This window comes from Pleurodeles waltl, chromosome 9 (assembly GCF_031143425.1).
Source record: "Pleurodeles waltl isolate 20211129_DDA chromosome 9, aPleWal1.hap1.20221129, whole genome shotgun sequence".
Classification (NCBI taxonomy): Eukaryota; Metazoa; Chordata; class Amphibia; order Caudata; family Salamandridae; genus Pleurodeles; species Pleurodeles waltl.
The window spans coordinates 386,591,721-386,610,098 of record NC_090448.1 but is presented as its reverse complement, the minus strand read 5'-3'; the positions used below and the strand labels follow the sequence as shown (position 1 = coordinate 386,610,098).

Here is an 18,378-nt window from a genome sequence, read left to right as displayed (position 1 = left end):
ACATGACAACACTAGACCTAAAGGATGCATATTTCCATATACCTATACATCCTTCCCACAGAAAGTACTTAAGGTTTGTATTCCAAGGAGTACATTACCAGTTCAAAGTGTTGCCATTCGGGATAACAACAGCGCCAAGAGTATTTAAAAAATGCCTGGCAGTAGTGGCTGCTCATATCAGAAGGCAGCAAATACATGTGTTCCCGTACCTAGATGATTGGTTAATCAAAACCAATATGCAACAACGGTGTTCACAACACACAAAGTATGTCATAGAAACCCTTCACAAACTAGGTTTCTCACTCAACTACAACAAGTCACACCTACAACCGTGTCAAATACAACAATACTTAGGAGCAACAATCAACACAACAAAAGGGATTGCCACTCCAAGTCCACAAAGGGTACAGGCATTTCAAAACGTAATACAAGCCATGCACCCAAAACAAAAGATACAGGTAAAATTAGGGATGAAACTACTAGGCATGATGTCCTCATGCATAGCCATTGTCCCAAACGCAAGATTGCACATGCGGCCCTTACAACAGGGCCTAGCATCACAATGGTCACAGGCACAGGGTCAACTTCAAGATCTAGTGTTGATAGACCGCCAAACATACACCACGCTTCAATGGTGGAACACTATAAATTTAAACAAAGGGCGGCCATTTCAAGACCCAGTGCCTCAATACGTAATAACAACGGAGGCTTCCATGATAGGGTGGGGAGCACACCTCAACCAACACAGCATCCAAGGACAATGGGACACTCAGCAGAGACAGTTTCACATAAATCACTTAGAACTACTAGCAGTATTTCTAGCGCTGAAAGCATTTCAACCTATAATAACCCACAAACACATTCTTGTCAAAACAGACAACATGACAACAATGTATTATCTGAACAAACAGGGAGGAACACACTCTACACAGTTGTGTCTCCTGGCACAGAAAATATGGCATTGGGCGATTCACAACCACATTCACCTAATAGCGCAGTTCATACCTGGAATTCAAAACCAGTTAGCAGACAATCTCTCTCGGGATCACCAACAGATCCACGAATGGGAAATTCATCCCCAAATACTAAAAACTTACTTCCAAAGGTGGGGGAACACCGCAAATAGACCTATTTGCAACAAAAGAAAACGCAAAATGCCAAAATTTCGCATCCAGGCTCACTCTCAGGGCAATGCGTTATGGATGAGTTGGTCAGGGATATTTGCATACGCTTTTCCCCCTCTCCCACTCCTTCCATATCTAGTAAACAAATTGAGTCAAAACAAACTCAAACTCATACTAATAGCACCAACTTGGGCAAGACAACCTTGGTACACAACACTACTAGACCTCTCAGTAGTGCCCCATATCAAGCTACCAAACAGACCAGATCTGTTAACTCAACACAAACAACAGATCAGACACCCAAATCCAGCATCGCTGAATCTAGCAATTTGGCTCCTGAAGTCTTAGAATTCGGGCACCTAGACCTTACACAGGAATGTATGGAGGTCATAAAACAAGCTAGGAAACCAATCACAAGACATTGCTATGCAAATAAGTGGAAAAGATTTGTTTATTACTGCCATAATAATCAAATTCAACCATTACACGCATATGCTAAAGACATCGTCAGCTACCTACTGCACTTACAAAAGTCAAAGTTAGCTTTTTCATCTATTAAAATACATCTCACCACAATTTCAGCTTATCTGCAAATTACGCACTCAACTTCATTATTCAGGGTCCCAGTCATAAAACCATTTATGGAGGGTCTGAAAAGAATTATCCCACCAAGAACACCACCAGTTCCTTCGTGGAATCTCAACATTGTCTTAACACGACTTATGGGTCCACCTTTTGAACCCATGCACTCATGTGACATACAGTACTTAACATGGAAAGTAGCTTTTCTGATAGCTATCACATCTCAGAAGAGTAAGTGAAATACAAGCATTTACTATACAAGAACCCTTTTATTCAGATACATAAGCATAAAGTAGTTCTACGAAGAAATCCTAAATTCTTACCTAAAGTCATATCACCGTTCCACTTAAATCAAACAGTGGAACTCCCAGTATTCTTTCCAGAACCAGATTCGGTAGCTGAGAGAGCATTACATACACTAGACATTAAAAGGGCACTAATGTACTACATAGATAGAATGAAACAAATTCGCAAAACAAAACAATTGTTTGTTGCATTCCAAAAACCTCATACAGGGAATACAATATCCAAACAAGGCATTGCCAGATGGATAGTTAAATGTATTCAAACCTGTTATATAAAAGCAAAAAGAGAACTGCCTATTACACCAAAGGCACACTCAACTAGAAAGAAAGGTGCTACCATGGCCTTTCTCGGAAACATACCAATGACTGAAATATGTAAGGCAGCCACATGGTCTACGCCTCATACATTTACCAAACATTACTGCGTGGATGTGTTAACAACACAGCAAGCCACAGTAGGACAAGCAGTATTACGGACTTTATTTCAAACAACTTCAACTCCTACAGGCTGAACCACCGCTTTTGGGGAGATAACTGCTTACTAGTCTATGCACAGCATGTGTATCTGCAGCTACACATGCCATCGAACGGAAAATGTCACTTACCCAGTGTACATCTGTTCGTGGCATGAGACGCTGCAGATTAACATGCGCCCTCCCACCTCCCCAGGAGCCTGTAGCCGTTTTAAGTTGAGAAAAAATTAGACTTGTACATTTGTAAATTTGTAAATATATTACTTTTAAACACATTATGTACATACATATTTACTCCATTGCATGGGCACTATTACTATATACACAACTCCTACCTCACCCTCTGCGGGGAAAACAATCTAAGATGGAGTCGACGCCCATGCGCAATGGAGCCGAAAGGGGAGGAGTCCCTCGATCTCGTGACTCGAAAAAGACTTCTTCGAAGAAAAACAACTTGTAACACTCCGAGCCCAACACTAGATGGCGGGATGTGCACAGCATGTGAATCTGCAGCGTCTCATGCCACGAACAGATGTACACTGGGTAAGTGACATTTTCCATATATATATATATATATATATATATATATATATATATATATATATATATATTTTTAATTATCCCTTCTAAAGTTTTCCAACCCTACCTACCAACACTACCATTGAACCATCCACACACCTAAGCTGAGAACGGATTTGGTTTAAGATCTATCCATTTACAATAACACTTTACCTCGCACTTTCACACTGGACAAATACATTTTTAGGTTTAGGAGAGGCCCACAAGTGCACCTCCTCCTTTTGCCTTATCGCCTGGATCCCTAGTTACAGGCTGTAATCCCTTTAGTGGCAAACTTGTTCTCCAGCTGACAAATTCAAGCTAGTCATATGTCCAAGGCAACTTGCTTTCACATATCTGATAGACTTCTAGTTGCAGATTCCTTACCTTAGAATTTCCCCAGGCATCGGACTGGATCAGGAGAATTTTTCTTCGAGCAGTACCCCTGTGCGCCCTTAGGGAGCGTTGGTCGACTCAGCGGGAGTCGTTGACGTCGTGGTGATGTCGTGGTCATATATAGGCGCCACCCCGGCACACTGACGTCCGTTCTCTTCTTTCCGCACCAGCCTACATGCAGATCCGGAGAAGAGCTACCCCAGTGATTTTTTTACTAACTACGACATTATGTCGAATTCGTTTTTGACAAGTTTTGAGGCATCAAGGGATGTCCCCTAAAACCGGATTTAAGCCCTGCGACTCCTGTACCCGCATGATGTCAATGACAGATCCACACCTCATGTGCCTCTGGTGTTTGGAGCGCAGCCACGACCTGAAGTCGTGCTCCGCGTGTCGGCCAATGAACCTGAAAGCTTTGAAAGAGCGGTCCCTGAAGTTTATGGTGGCCCGACACTCTACTACGTGTCGTTCCCGTTCAAAAGGAAGGTCAGGAGACCTGTCACGGAGTCCCCACCATTCTTCTTCGTCCAGGTCATCTTGACATTCGGGTAAGAAGAAATAGTCGAAGAAGGGGAAACGTTCTTCGACTTTGCCCCGTCGCTCGCACGACACAACGCAGGAAGAGCGTCGACACTCTAGGCCTCTGTCTTCGGAGCCTCAGTCTGGATCTGCTCCGTGCCTCCCCGAATTTCTGGGAGCCGGGGCTACCCCTGCCCAACTAAAGGAGTTTTATGAGGCCATGAGCCTTATATTTGGGCACCCCAACCCATCCTCAGCGCCTTCGGGCCCAGGGGAGTCAGTGAGGTCCCCCTCTGGTTCTAATCAGCGACTTTGGCCCCGACTCCGGAGGGCACTGCCCCTGCGCAGACGCGGCATCCACCAAGCTCATGGATCAGGGAGTCAGCGGGCTGCCCAGTCCACCCCCACTGCCTCCTCTGCCTCAAAACCTTCCTAGTCCATTGGGACATCCAGGACCAGTTGGCAGCAGAATTCACCATCATCTGCCCCACTGGGAATCCATTACCACAGACAGGTGGGTTCTACAAATCGTCTGAAGGGGGTACTCCCTCCCCTTCGAGACTTCTCCTCCAGCCATGCCACCATCATTCAATCATCTCTCGAAGGATCATTTGGCATTTCTCCGCAGGGAAGTCCAGGCTCTCCTGACCAATGGAGCCATAGAGAGAGCCCCTGGGCCAGAAGTAGGACGTGGTTGCTATTCCTGCAACTTTCTGGTGCCCACAAAGGACCAGGGTCTTCACCCTATCCTAGACCTCCGGTCCCTCAATCTCTTCCTCAAGAAGAATTTGAAGATTTTAACCCTGGCTCAGGTCCTTTCTGCCCTGGAGACTGGATGGTTGCATTGGACTTGCAGGATGCCTATTTCCATATTCCCATCCTGCCAGCCCACAAACGTTACCTACGATTAGTGGTAGGTCACAAGCACTTTCAGTTCACCGTGCTCCCCTTTGGCCTTACCAGTGCTCCTCGGGTGTTCACGAAAGTGATGGTAGTGAACGCAGCTCATCTGCGCAGGTTAGCGGTCCCGTCTTCCCCTACCTCAATGACTGGCTGTTGAAGGCAGACATGCCCCAGAAAGTCGCCTCCCTCCTCCAGACTACGGCGAACCTCCTACATTCGTTGTTGTTCACTATGAACGTGCCAAAGTCACACCTGACTCCCTCTCAGACGCTCCCTTTAATCTGAGCTGTTCTGGACACAGTGCAGTTTTGGACTTATCCTCCTGAAAAGCAAGTCCAGGATATTCGGGCTATGATACAGATGTTTCAGCCTCTATCCTGGATTTCGGTGAGAATGACTCTGAGGCTGCTGGTCCAACATGCCAGATGGCATATGCGGGCTCTGCAGTGGGACCTGAAGTTCAAGTGGGCGCAGCATCAGGGGAATCTCTCCAACATAGGTCAGATCTCTGAGGGAACTGCGAAAGACCTGCAGTGGTGGTTGTCTAATCCAGATTGGGTCAATGGCAGATCCCTCTCCCTTCCTCAACCAGATCTCACAGTAGTGACAGATGCATCACTCCTGGGATGGGGCGGCCACACGGGAGAGGCGGAGATCAGAGACCTCTGGTCTCTGGCGGAGTCCGGGCTCCACATCAACCTTTTGGAGCTCCGGGTGATTTGACTTGTATTGAAAGCATTCCTTCCCTCTCTCAAAGGGAAAGTGGTGCAGGTGTTCAAAGGACAACACCACCGCCATGTGGTACTGCAACAAGCAGGGAGGAGTGGGGTCGTGGACCCTTTGTCAAGAGGCTCTTTACTTCTGGACTTGGCTGGAACGCCAGGGCATTTCCCGGGTGGTTCAACATCTGGCGGGCTCTCTGAATGTCAGAGCAGACAAACTCAGCCGTCTATGCGTAGTCGATCACGAAAGGCGCCTCGCTCTGGAGGTGGCACAAGGTCTCTTTCAGCAGTAGGGAGAGCCTTGTTTGTGCGTTCTCTGTGGAGGTCGAAAAGATCCAATGTCAGCTGTTTTGCTCCTTGTAGTTTCCAAGGCAGCACACGCTCGGCGACGCTTTTCGTCACGAGTGGAACTCAGGCTTCCTGTATGCCTTCCCACCAATACCGCTTCTGCCCAGAGTTCTGAAGAAGATCGGGCAAGACTGGGACCAAGTAATCTTGGTAGCTCTAGACTGGGCACGGAGAGTCTGCTATCCCGAGCTCTTGAACATGGCCATCGATCCTCCGATCAGACTGCCCCTTCGGGAGGATCTTCTGTCACAGCAGCAGGGGACGGTTATCCACCCAAACCTGTCCAGTCTCCGCCTCCTTGCGTGGAGATTGAGCGGCGACAGTTGACGGCTTTTGACCTTCCACCCAAAGTCTGTAATGTCATCTTGGCAGCCAGGCGTGCCTCCACCAAAACGGTATATCCCTGTCGTAAGAAATTTGTGGCATGGTGTATCAACGAATCTGTTGATCCCTTCTCTGCACATCCCTTAGAGGTTCTCCTCTTTATTCTCTCTTGCCCAGCAGGGCTCCGCTCTGGGCACCCTCAAGTGATAATTGCCTGCCATCTCTGCCTTCTTAAGGCTATCAGACCAACCTTCTCTTTTCAAATCTCACATTGTTAGGTTTCTTAAAAGGCCTCACTCATGTGTTTCCTCCCATCCTGTTCATCATGCCCCAGTGGGATTTAAACTTATTCCTCACATACCTCGCGTTCCCCTTTCAAGCCACTCCACAATTGTCCTTTACAGCTCTTAACCCTTAAAACAGCTTTGATTGCAATCACCTCTTCTCGCAAAGTATGTGAGCTTCAGGCTTTCTTCGAAGCCACCATTCCTTGCAGTGCATCCTGACACAGTGGTGCTTCGTACCAGGGCTTCCCTTGTTCCGAAAGTGGTATCACCTTTTCACGTAGGCTAATCTATCACCTTGCCTACTTGTTACGCACCCCCATCCCTCTCATAAGGAGGAGAGACTCCACCATCTGGATCTAAAAAGAGTGTTGCCGTTCTATCTAGATAGTACCAAACATTTCCTGCTGGACGATCAACTCTCTGTGGGATATGTAGGTGCGTAGAAAGGGAAGGCGGTGCAGCAAGATGGGTAGTCCTCTGCATCAAGATGTGCTACGCTTTGGCAAAAAAACAACCCCCTGAGGGTTTGCGCGCTCATTCTATCAGACAAACTGCTGCTACCACCGCGTTAGCACGCAGAGTTCCAGTTCTGGATATCTGTCAGGCTGCAATGTGGGCATCCTTACAAACATTCACCAAGCACTACTGTCTGGATAGTCAGACCTGCAGGGACGGCTATTCTGGCTGTTCGGTTCTGCAGGATTTTTTGGTGTGATCTTAGTTTGCAGCCCGCCACTGGGGATGGTATTGCTCGGGTATCTATTCAAAGGTAAGGAAACTGCAACTAGAAGTCTATCAGATGTACAAGTTACTTACCTTCGGTAACAATATATCTGGTAGAGACATTCTAGTTGCAGATTCCTTACCGACCTGCCCATCCTCCCCGCACTGCGAACTGATTTCTAAGGACAGGTTCTTCCCTCTAAGGGCCCTAATTTTGGCACACCATTCTCTGTGTTCTTCATGGCTCTGCGCTACTGGCGTAGAAAGTCGTGAAAAGAAACTGACGTCAGCGTGCCGGGGTGGCGCCTATATACAACAGTGATGTCATCACGATGACCACGATACCCACGGAGTCGACCGACTCCACCTACCGGCACGCAGGGGTACTGCTCGAAGAAAAATTCTCCATATCCAGTCTGATGCCTGGGGAAATTCAAAGGTAAGGACTCTGCAACTAGAATATGCCTCTACCAGATATATTGTTACTGAAGGTAAGTAACATGTACTTTAGTCTTAGCAGTTTGAGTCCTAGATGCTGAATAATTCACATACAAATTGTTAATGCAACATTCCTGTGTAGGATGGCAGAAGAAGCTCAAACAGCAATAGTAGCCACTCAATAATATTAGTGTCCTGTATCCAGGTCCTGCTTGACCATCAATAATGTCAGGAGTGGGAGGGAATGTGTGTGGGGCAGCTTTCCATTAAAACGTGTCTGAACAGGAGGCCATGCTAATGGTCATAGTTTCTGCAGTTAGGCCATCCTCCCAACGGTGCCTCCTGTCCAGTGATAATTCTAAGAGGCTTTAAAGCCAGACCAAAAATGTGGGAAAAAAACATCCAGCTCAGTCAGCTACGTTTTCCTTGTAGAGGAGCTGAAAAGCCTAGCCACCAGTCAGTGTTGCAAGTTAACATGCTACTTTATGACCCCTCCCATGATCCATTTTAGTGGTGGAAGGAGCCCAGTCATGCATCTTTGTCGTAATTCCCCACACCAGCCCAAGTTGTCCCTTAATTGCCATTTGTTCTAGCAAGGCCGCTGGCTGGGGTTATTTAATCATTGGTTTGGAATCTGCACTTTAAATAATTTTGCCAGCCAGCTCTTGCTCAGTCTGTCTAGAAGGAATGATGGATTTTTGCTAGTTCAAGGCGTGTTTTGTTAACACTAAATATTTTGCTCTATTGCAAAGTTATGAATATTTTACTGCCTATTGAGCTATTTTTGACAAGCCGAGAATTTCTCGTGTGTGTTCATTTAACCTGATCTTTCCAAAGGGCTTTCCTGATGAAACGTAGTTATTTCCTATTATTGTTAAAGTGATGCTTAGAATCTTTTTCATGCTATTTGCAGAAAGAAACCGATGCCAACGATGACACACTTGGGTCCAAGCATAAGGTTAAGGAGCTGTCAGTGGTGGATGGGAGGAGAGCCCAGAACTGCAACATTCTTCTTTCAAGGTACTCTGTTGTGTGTACCCCGTCCTTCCCTACTAGACCTGGTGTGTGAGCCTAGATTCTTTGAAAAATATATTTCTAGCCTCTGGAAACATGTTTTAGTCCACAGGTTTATTTGACTTATGAACCATTGCAGTAATCCTCTTGTGAAATATTTCAGTTAATGTCTGGAACACAATTCTTGTCAGCTCTTTGCATCCATGTAAACTAAAATTAAAGCAGCAGTCGTGATGTCAATGTCAGTCTGTACTTTGTAACGAAAATCAAAAACCAGCATTCAAGATTTATTGACCAAGTTTAGGGTCTGAGGTAAGTGATAATTAAGATATTTGAGCAGCATTTACTTTGAAAACTGATTTGGGGACTGCCCTGAGTATTGTAGAGTGGCCAGTAATCAAAAGGTGTAATGTCTCCTAATATGAATAGTTTAGACGAAATTGTTATAGATTATTGTTTTATTGCTAAATTACTTTCTCCAGTGCACTGACCTCGCATATCATTTTCTTAAACCTTGGTATCAAAAGATGGCATATTTTCTAGTTACAACAAGAGGTGATTTGCACTGTCCACCAAAAAACGTCAGAACATGTGCAGCCTAGTCAGTGATGGACTATTTTGTTTCTTGTCACTCCACCCAATACGCCTAGAGCCCTAGTGTGTTTTATTCCATTGAGGCATCTTTTGTGATGGAAGATGACAGTGTTTCTTTTTACAGAATTGTTTCAAGCTCCATGTACTACTGTAATGATTTGAATTGCTTAGCAAACTACCAACAATACTGGCGTCTTTCTTTTCTTTCTTGTTCTATTTATAACATCAGGAGGCATGGAGGACAAACTGCATGCTCCACCATCACAGACTTGCTGGCTCAAACTAACAGCAGTTTACCCCATATTAACAGCTGATCCTCAGTTTGCTAATGGAAATGTGTCAACGTGTTAGTATGTCACTGCTGTGGTCTAGGGATTTTTAACATAGTTATAAAAAATATTTATTGAATTGTGCAGAATGCTGGCTCTGGTGTGTGCATGGATAAGTCATCAAGACATTCACAATTTGGGCTTGCTGTCTGTTGGAAAAGACCCTATTTGCAGGGTTTCCTCATCTTTTTGCCTCTGCCTCCAGTATTTTTTACTGTGTGCTGATTTCGTTTATGCTGGCTTTGGTACTCTGGGCACTTTACTACTGCTGATCAATGCTAAAGTGCAAATGCTCCCTATGTAATTTGTTATTGGTTATAACTGTTCACAAGAAAGAACCACACCAGGTGTTGCAAAAATAAAGTATTCTTTTACAACACTAAGGCTATACTAACATTGGTATATCTCCACTTGGTGTTATCTGCACACAAAATATACACTTAGCAACAAGCAGGAAAAGCATAGAAATACGTGGGGCCCTGTGAGGGGAGGGCCAAAAAATATACTAATAAAGTGGTATAAGAATGGAGATGCCCAAACAAAGTAAGTGTGTTAGGATCCCAGGAGCTGGCGGAGTAAGAAATTAACAGAGGTAGGTACTAGTAATCCCACTGACAACCCAGGTGCAGAGTGGTTATTGAGCCAGATGTCCCTTAGGGTAACACAGGACCATAGCGGTTGAATTTTTATGGATTCAGCGCCCTTCCCAGTGGACCTGGAGGAAACCTGTTGGCACAAAGAAGGTTGGATAGTACCTCCACCTGTGGATATCCAGAAGCCTGCAATACTTAAACCAAGGAACCCAGGTGCATAGGGGTGGGGTGACGTCAGAAACCTTTGTTGGAATCAGTGGAAGCCTTGATTGTCCAGCTGCTATTGCGACCCTTAGACCAGGTCGGTGGAACCCAAGGGTTGATTCAGGACGTGAAGAACATGAAAAAAAAGGGTACAGTGTCTGGACTAGTTGGAGATGTCCAGGCTGTGCAGGTAGTCAATGTCCACACTCTTGGAGGTGAAGTTCCTTCAGGGCGATGAAGGAAGGAGGCCAGCTGGGGAGTCAAGAAGATGCAGGGGATCCTTGGAGTTGCCACGAGCTGTCCCACGTCGGTCGCCTGATTGCAGGAGGGTCAGTGGCCAGCAGGACCCCCAACAAGCCTTGGCAAATGCCAATAGCCTACGCAAGGAAGATTGCAGGTTTTTGAGAACCAGCAAGGTCCTAGTGACTCGACCCTTGGGAGAGAGTCAGGGCAGGCCTTCAGCTGGGAGGAAAGCTGGAGTCGGAGGAGCCCCCACGAGTGACCTACTGGCAGCAGGCACACAGAGTCGCTGAGAGGCCTCCGCAGCACAACAAGACAGAAGTCCTATGTTGCAGGAGCTGCAGAGTGGAAGCTGATCTTGGAGTTGCAGAGTGCTGGCGGCTGAGGCTTCTCGGAGCTGGAAGAGCCAACAAGCCCTGGTAAGAGCAATAGTTGCGGTGCACAGGGGTTCCATTCCAGTGTCCACCCTCTCTCAAGTTGGTCAGAAGACAAGTTGGACCTGGAGAGGACAACAGAACCACGACATATGAGCAGAGCCTTTTCATTGTCCATGGGACAGTAGTATCCACCAGCCGGTCATCATCTTGAGGTGCCTGCAGATGCAGGGGAGTGACTCCTTCACTCCAAGGGAGATTCCTTCTTGCTTCTTGGATGTAGGCAGTGTCATTGTGACGCTGGGGAGTGTACAGCCACGGATGTTGCAGAAATCTTGCAGGGTCTGGAGAAACAATTTTGCAGTGGGAGCCCTCCTAACTGGATGCAGTTGTATTTCAGTTCCAAAAGCAGACCAGCAGCGGTTCTGGAGGCCAGGAGCAGAAGAGGTCTTGCAGAGAGTACCTTTGAAGATTCTCACTCGACAAATCTGAGGACCCACCCTCTGGGGAGCCCTTGAGTAATCCTGAAAGGGTGTTGGTCACTCTTTGTAGTGACCCACCTATCAAAGGGGGTCTAAGATGTCATCTACCTGGCTTGACAAGTCAGGTACTCCCAGGGGCCTCTGCCCACCTTGTTTCCGAGATGGCAGAATGAACTAGCCACCTTGCAGAGCTTTGTGCACCTCCCTTGGGTGGACAGGGGGGTGCTCACTCCTCTGTCCTTTATGTGGTTTTGTGCCAGAATGTTAACCGGGGGTTCCTGAACTGGTGCACACCTGATTATGCAAGGCGGGCACCAAAAATGCCCTTCAAAGCAGTCTGGTGGTGCTCATAGGCCAGCCCAGAGACACCTATCTCAAAAGGAGAGGTTGTTACACCTCTCCCTTGCAGGAAATCATTTGTTCTGCCTTCCTCTGCTTGAGTTAGGCTCAATAGCAGGAGCGCAGAACAGTGTCTGGGGTTAGCAGCAAAGTGGGCTGACAGCCAGACCCCAAAAGGCAAAACTGGGGGATCCTCTACGGAACCCCCAAAGTACATGGGATCATGCAGTTAGCATTGGAATCGGTGTAGTTGCATGATTCTAACATGTTTGATACCTAACATGCCTAGGTTCGGAGAAGCCATTATATAGTTGGACCACTCGTGTTCACCAGTGTCCACTACATACTTTAAGATGGCTTCCCTGCACTTACAAAGCTCAGGGAATAATGTCTAGGGATTTTAGGGGTACCCTCACCCTTAAGGACATGCATCTTGCCCTTGGACTGAGGGGCCTACCAGAGGGGTGACTTAGTGTCCAAGTGCAGTGACCATGATATATAAGGCAAGTATTATATCTGAAGTGAAAGGTGCATGCCCCATGTCACGCAGACTGCAATGGCAGTGGCAGTGGACTCCCATGAGTGACATAATACATGCTGCAGCCCACTGGAGACCCCTGGTGTACCAATGCCCTGGATACCTAAGCACCATATACTAGGGACATATATGGGTGCAACAGTATGCCAATTGTGGAGTGTAATAAGTCAACCCACAACCAATTTAGGGGAGAGAGCTCAGGCACTGGGGTCCTGATTAGCAGGAGCCCTGTATACTACAGTCTAAACACACTGACACCAGGTAAAAAGTTGTGGTAACTATGTCAGAAAGATACTACTTTACTACAGCAAGTGCACCCACTTGTCAGGCCCAAACCTTCCCTTTTGGTACATGTAGGACACCCCTGAGGTAGGCCCAAAGTAGCCCCATGGGCAGGGTGCAGGGTATTTAAAAGGTAGGACATGTACTTGTGGGTTGTACGTATCCTGATAGTGAAATACTGCCAAATTCAGTTTTCACTATTTAAAGGCCTACCTCTCCCATAAGTTAACATGGGGATTGCCTTGAAATATCTTTTAAGTGTAATTTCCCATTGGGAGCAGATAGAGAATTGGAATTTGGTGTCTTTGAACTTACAATTAAAAAATACATCTTTTTGTGAAGGTGGTTTTTAAATTGTGTGTTTGAAAATACCACTTTTAGAAAGTGGGATTTTTCTTGCTTAGCCATTCTGTGCCTCTGCCTAGCTCTGGGATGCATGTCTGGGTCAGGATGACAGTTGGGCTGGTTGTGAATTCACTCTAGACAGTCACACAAAGGGAGCTGAGGTGTGCCCTGCATATCCTGATGGATATTCCTGGGCTATAGTGGTGGGAGGAGCTGACACTTGCACCTGAATAGGGCTGTGCCTGTCTTTACACAATGCAGTCTCCAACCCCCTAGAGTGTGTCTGGGACCAGGGCAGGAAAGGCGGGGTCTAGTGCACTGCAAAGACTTTCCTTTCAAGTTTGCCTACTTCAAAGGCAGAAATGAGTATAAGTATTGGACCCAAAACCCCAGACTTTTAGAAGACTTTTGGATCAGAGAGAGACTGCCAAAGAGAGGAGCTATGAGGAGAAGTACTGTCCCCATGCTGTGTGTGCGCTTTGCTGAGTTGGCCTGCAGTTTCTGCTTTTGAGAGGACAAAGACTGGACTTTGCTCTGTATCCTGCTTGTGAAGTTTCTCCAAGGGCTTGGACTGAGCTTGCCTCCTGTTAAGAAGTCTCAGGGACATCGGAGACTTCACCTGCCAGCCACTGGGTTCTCTTGCTGAGTACCTTGACTTGCCTAGAGGTGCCCACTCCAATTCCTGGGCCCTTGGGTGTGAAGTCTGGCATAAAACCAGAAGAACCAGGCACACCAACTCCAGACGACTCCAGAACTGGTGCAGCTGCCTGCACCAGAAGCCGTAGTTTCCACTGAAGTGTGCCAACCAGCACCACATGCCCGACACCACTGCAGCGCCTCTGAAGTCCCACGACATTGTGAGTCCCGAGTGCTCTGTCACCGTGACACCTGAATCCGCAGCTGTGTCTGTGGCCCCGTGGTGTGACTGCAACCCTGGGAGGTCGCCACCATCACATCTTGACCTGCTGGACTCATCGACTCCGCCGGATCATAGGGAACCGCCACTGACACCGCCTCTCCTCCGCTGCCTCCATAAAGAACACCACACCTCTTCTGCGCAGTAGTAAGAAATGGACGCCACCCCTCCTGCGTTGCAGTACGGAACTGACACCGCACTTGCCCCAGCGACGCCTCACCTCCTGACTCCATGCCACATCTTTGACTCTAAGGTACTGTACCTGGGGTCCGTGTGACTCCGTGATCGGCGCTGCACTCCTTCTTGGGTGGCGTTGGGCTGTTGGAAACGACGCTGTCATGACACCGCAATAGCACCAGTTGGAGCTATTGTGTTTCTAAGCACCTAATTGGGATTTAGTCTTTAAAAATTCATATATTTGCTGGTATATGTTGGATTTTTGTGTTTTGGTCTTACTTAGATAAATATTGTCTATTATTCTAAACTGGCGTGGTGTCCATTTGTAGTGTTTTCACTGTGTTACTTTGTGTGGGTACAAATACGTAACACATTGCTTCTGAGATAGGCCTGGCTGCTTGTGCCAAGCTACCAAGGGAGTGAGCAGTGTTTATCTTAGGAGTGTGACTCCCTTACCCTGACAATAGTGAGGGTCCCTACTTGGACTTGGTGTAAACTGACTGCAACCTAGAGACCCAATTTTTAACACTGTCCATCTATCAGAGGGTTATTTTAAAGTTAGTTTCTAGGATAAAAAATAAATATCTCAGCTGTCTGTCTTCAATACAATCCATCCTTTCTGACTTAGGAAGAAAAGGAATGATGACTGAGCCGCCAAGGATCTGAATGTGACACAGCAGGTTTCTGCAGTAAGCACATAACCCATACTAGATTTAGAGGGCAGAATATTCTGTGCTGGTGCAGGTGGACAGCACCTATTGGATTAAAGTGAGCCACTTTATCTACTTGAAACAAAAGCCATGGAGTGAAGGCAAAGATATTGTGCAGCACTTTCTTCAGACTCCACCTGCTCAGCACCTGTATGAGTTGGACTTGCAGAAGTTATGAAGTTTAGTTCCATAGGCTAAGAAAAAAAATGAAATCACGATAAGGATGAATAAAGCCCATGCCTCCTGCACAAAAGCATGACTTTATTACTGATTTGATATAAGAGGACGGTGATGAATTTTAATCCAGAAGAAAGGTAGCTCTTGATTGTACTGGCATGATTCATACAGGATCTGAAAAAAAGGAGACAGACAGTTGCATCCAAAATGGGAAATGGCAACCTAGTGCAGTGATTTCTCATATGGAATTTGGCACATTGCTTTAGTATGTGAATTCATCTAAGATTGCCATCTCAAGTGAAACACAAAAAGAACTTGACATGTTTGGCAAGTGATAAACTAACTGAGCCGTCTTGCAGGTTTTCTGTCAAAGGATTTCACTTTGTTTATGGTATTCTGTCAATTAAATACCCATTCAGTAGGCATATTCAAAGACAGACTAGCTTTATCCAGCATTGCAAGCATACACAAATAAACTAAATAAATCAGAAGCTGACCCAAAGGACTCTGTTTGGATTCTTTGCTTCAACAATTAGTTTTTAAGTTAGGCAGACCTTTGCATCTCATCTTCTTTTGTGAGAAATAAGACCCACTGTGTCATTTAAAGTTTCTGTTTCCTTGTAAATGAAACCACGCTTCGACCTAAGGTAACTAATAACTTGTAACTGGTTTCCTACCCTATGGACTGTATTGTTTCAGTTTGTCCATGAACTTCAACCCTGTTTACGTTTGCATTCTGCACCATGTTTCATTTCAATTCTATGGTAATCCTCATTGTAAAGCCAAAGGAAACTGCTCTGCATTATCCATGATTTCCACATCCACCAAAAGACTGCCAATATCCTTCTTTCAGGGTTCCTTGCATCCAGAATAGGATAACAATAATAATTTGAACCTCATAAGAGCTCTGAAGTCTCATTTGGAATGCACCAACCTTCTCCGACACCATGCCCTCTACTTTTGAGAATGCCCCAGACCAATTGGCTCTGTGTGATTATTGAATAGGCTGCTACATCTGAAGATGGTCTTCTTTTGAAAGAGCTGCCTTCCAGAAAGGTACCCATGCTCATTTCACCAGGGCACTGTTTTGTAAGACTTAAACATGGATTACCTTATGTTCTAATTTCCAATCTTTTCGACCTTTGAATAGTATAGGAGTTGCTTATAAGAGTAAGAGAAGTACACATTCACGTAATATTGCCCATATTATAAATCACGAGCATCCTCTCTTACCAACTATCCACTCGCCATCCTGTTGTGAAGTACAGACACATTTTTGCTTATTAGATTATATTCTTTACATTGGCCACATTCCGCTGTTCCCAACATACTAGCTGTGGAAGAAGACTATAGAAGTCACTATGTAGAAATAAACACCTTTCCTGATATTTAATGCACTTTTAAGGGTGTGGAGGGACTCTGCAATCTAAGCAATCAAAGTATATGATGTACAGCACTGGAAAGGTTATGACCAGTTACTGTTTTTCCGGACAAGACAAGTAGTCAAACAACTTATTAGAGGTGTTCCCCGATTACTAGATGGGATTTAAAATGAGTATTTTGCCTCCAGTGGAAGGAGGGAGGAAGGTTTGAGTCCTATTGTGACTCTAAAGGCCCACTTTCCAATGCTCTTTCAACAGTAGATCTGAGATACTGATGGTATTACAGGAATACGCCAAGAGTACTTGCACAAAAGTCTTTGCGAGTCTGAACAAAAGAAAGAAGACTTCGGAATTGTATGTCCCCCAATTCCCTCATTTGCATAGAAGATAAGTAGCATAGTAAACTTAACACAAGTAGAAATAGATGTTTTTTTTAAAAAGGATTTCCACTATTGATTTGCCAAAGTGTTTTGTGTACAATATGTAGTCCTTAGGTCTAGCAGCCATCATTGTTTTGTAAATGTTACTGTTGGCAATCGTTTTAGCTAATCCATCTAATAGAGACTAAGTTCTAGTAGATAATGAACTCTGAGCCTCTTTCTTTCCTGAGTATTCTATCACTAATGTACATTTGATTTTATGGAATATTAATTTGAGTTTAAGACATTTCCACTTTCGATTATGCAATGAACAGAGTTCAAAATGGTGTTGTTGAGCTATTTCAACCAGTCTGCGATTAATAACAGCAATATTATTGCAGCACATTATTCAAAGATATTCTGTTTTGTATGACTTGACAAAGTGTGTATGCTTTTTTTTTGTGTGTGTGTGTGTGTAAGAGAGATTTTAAATGTGTTTACCTGGGCAAAACATTATGTGAAGGATCTTTCATGTTATGGAGAATACCTCCAATATCATCCTCTTCAAAATCAATGTGGCTTACCATATTGTCAACCTCACATCCATTCCTCTAAAGCATGCTAAATGATATTTATTCATTTAAAGTTTCATTGTAAGTATGATACATTTATTAATTCAAGTTAATATTCATGTATGTATAGTTTTAACTTTTAGAATGCAGTGGAATGAACACCTGGTACTTGGTATAGGTGAATGGTATTCATTCTGGTATAATAAAAGCTACTACCCTAACACATTAATATCACCTCTGTCTTTCACTTCCACCACCTCTGACGTACAACCATCTTCAATACCTCCCCTGCACTCAGCCACCTTCAAACTAACTACCACTGCCTTGCTTAAGTCCACAGACTGAAAGTTAGTCACAACTAATATGGTCATAACCCACAACCACTCAAAGCACTACTTGTGTACCCACACCACCTTTAATCTAGAGACTCCCTCAATGCCATTGTTATTAATATCCTTTATTGTGCTTACTACTATTATTGTGCAGTAGAAATCTATTTTCAAAGACTAAACAGACACACTGAATCTGAAAGTACAGCAGCTTTCATCTCTCACAAACCTTTCCACGAAATATGATTGTATGTTAAACACACAAACTTTTTGCTTAAAATAAACTCAAAACAAAACAAAATGACTAACTCAGTGCCTGTTGGAGAATTCAAAGATTTCTATTTTCATGCTTCACCCCCAACAAGTTCAAGTCTTATGGCGACATCATGTGCAGAATTGTATTGTTTGTGGGAGATTTAAGTGTTTCCAATAAGCATTGCGCCACGTATTCTAAAGCCATTGAATGGATTCAGTGTTTGCATATAACGCTTCCGGGTTTGACGTTTGTTCAATTACCAGCCTTCTTTTGGTATTGCTTAACCGTGCAGACAGTGAAAATGGGAATTAATGTGACATAGATGCACTTTCTTCTAAAGTAATAAATGAAATTTAATGATCATTCCAGACTCAAACTGTCGAATGAAGAAATTAAACGTGCAATCTTAACAATGGATGAACAAGAGGACCTTCCGAAGGACATGCTCGAACAGGTGAGGTGCA

General features: G+C 45.0%; 1 protein-coding gene across 4 annotated transcripts in view; it reads left to right on the top strand.

Moving 5' to 3' along the window:
* The window catches only part of DAAM1 (dishevelled associated activator of morphogenesis 1), a 633,974-nt gene that overhangs the window by 498,466 nt on the left and 117,130 nt on the right, over window positions 1–18,378 (top strand). For all 4 annotated transcript variants that reach the window (XM_069207027.1, XM_069207028.1, XM_069207029.1 and 1 more), the window contains 2 exons: window positions 8,616–8,722; window positions 18,284–18,368. In XM_069207027.1, coding sequence (XP_069063128.1) covers window positions 8,616–8,722; window positions 18,284–18,368 — 192 coding nt within the window. The remainder of the gene's footprint in view (window positions 1–8,615; window positions 8,723–18,283; window positions 18,369–18,378) is intronic.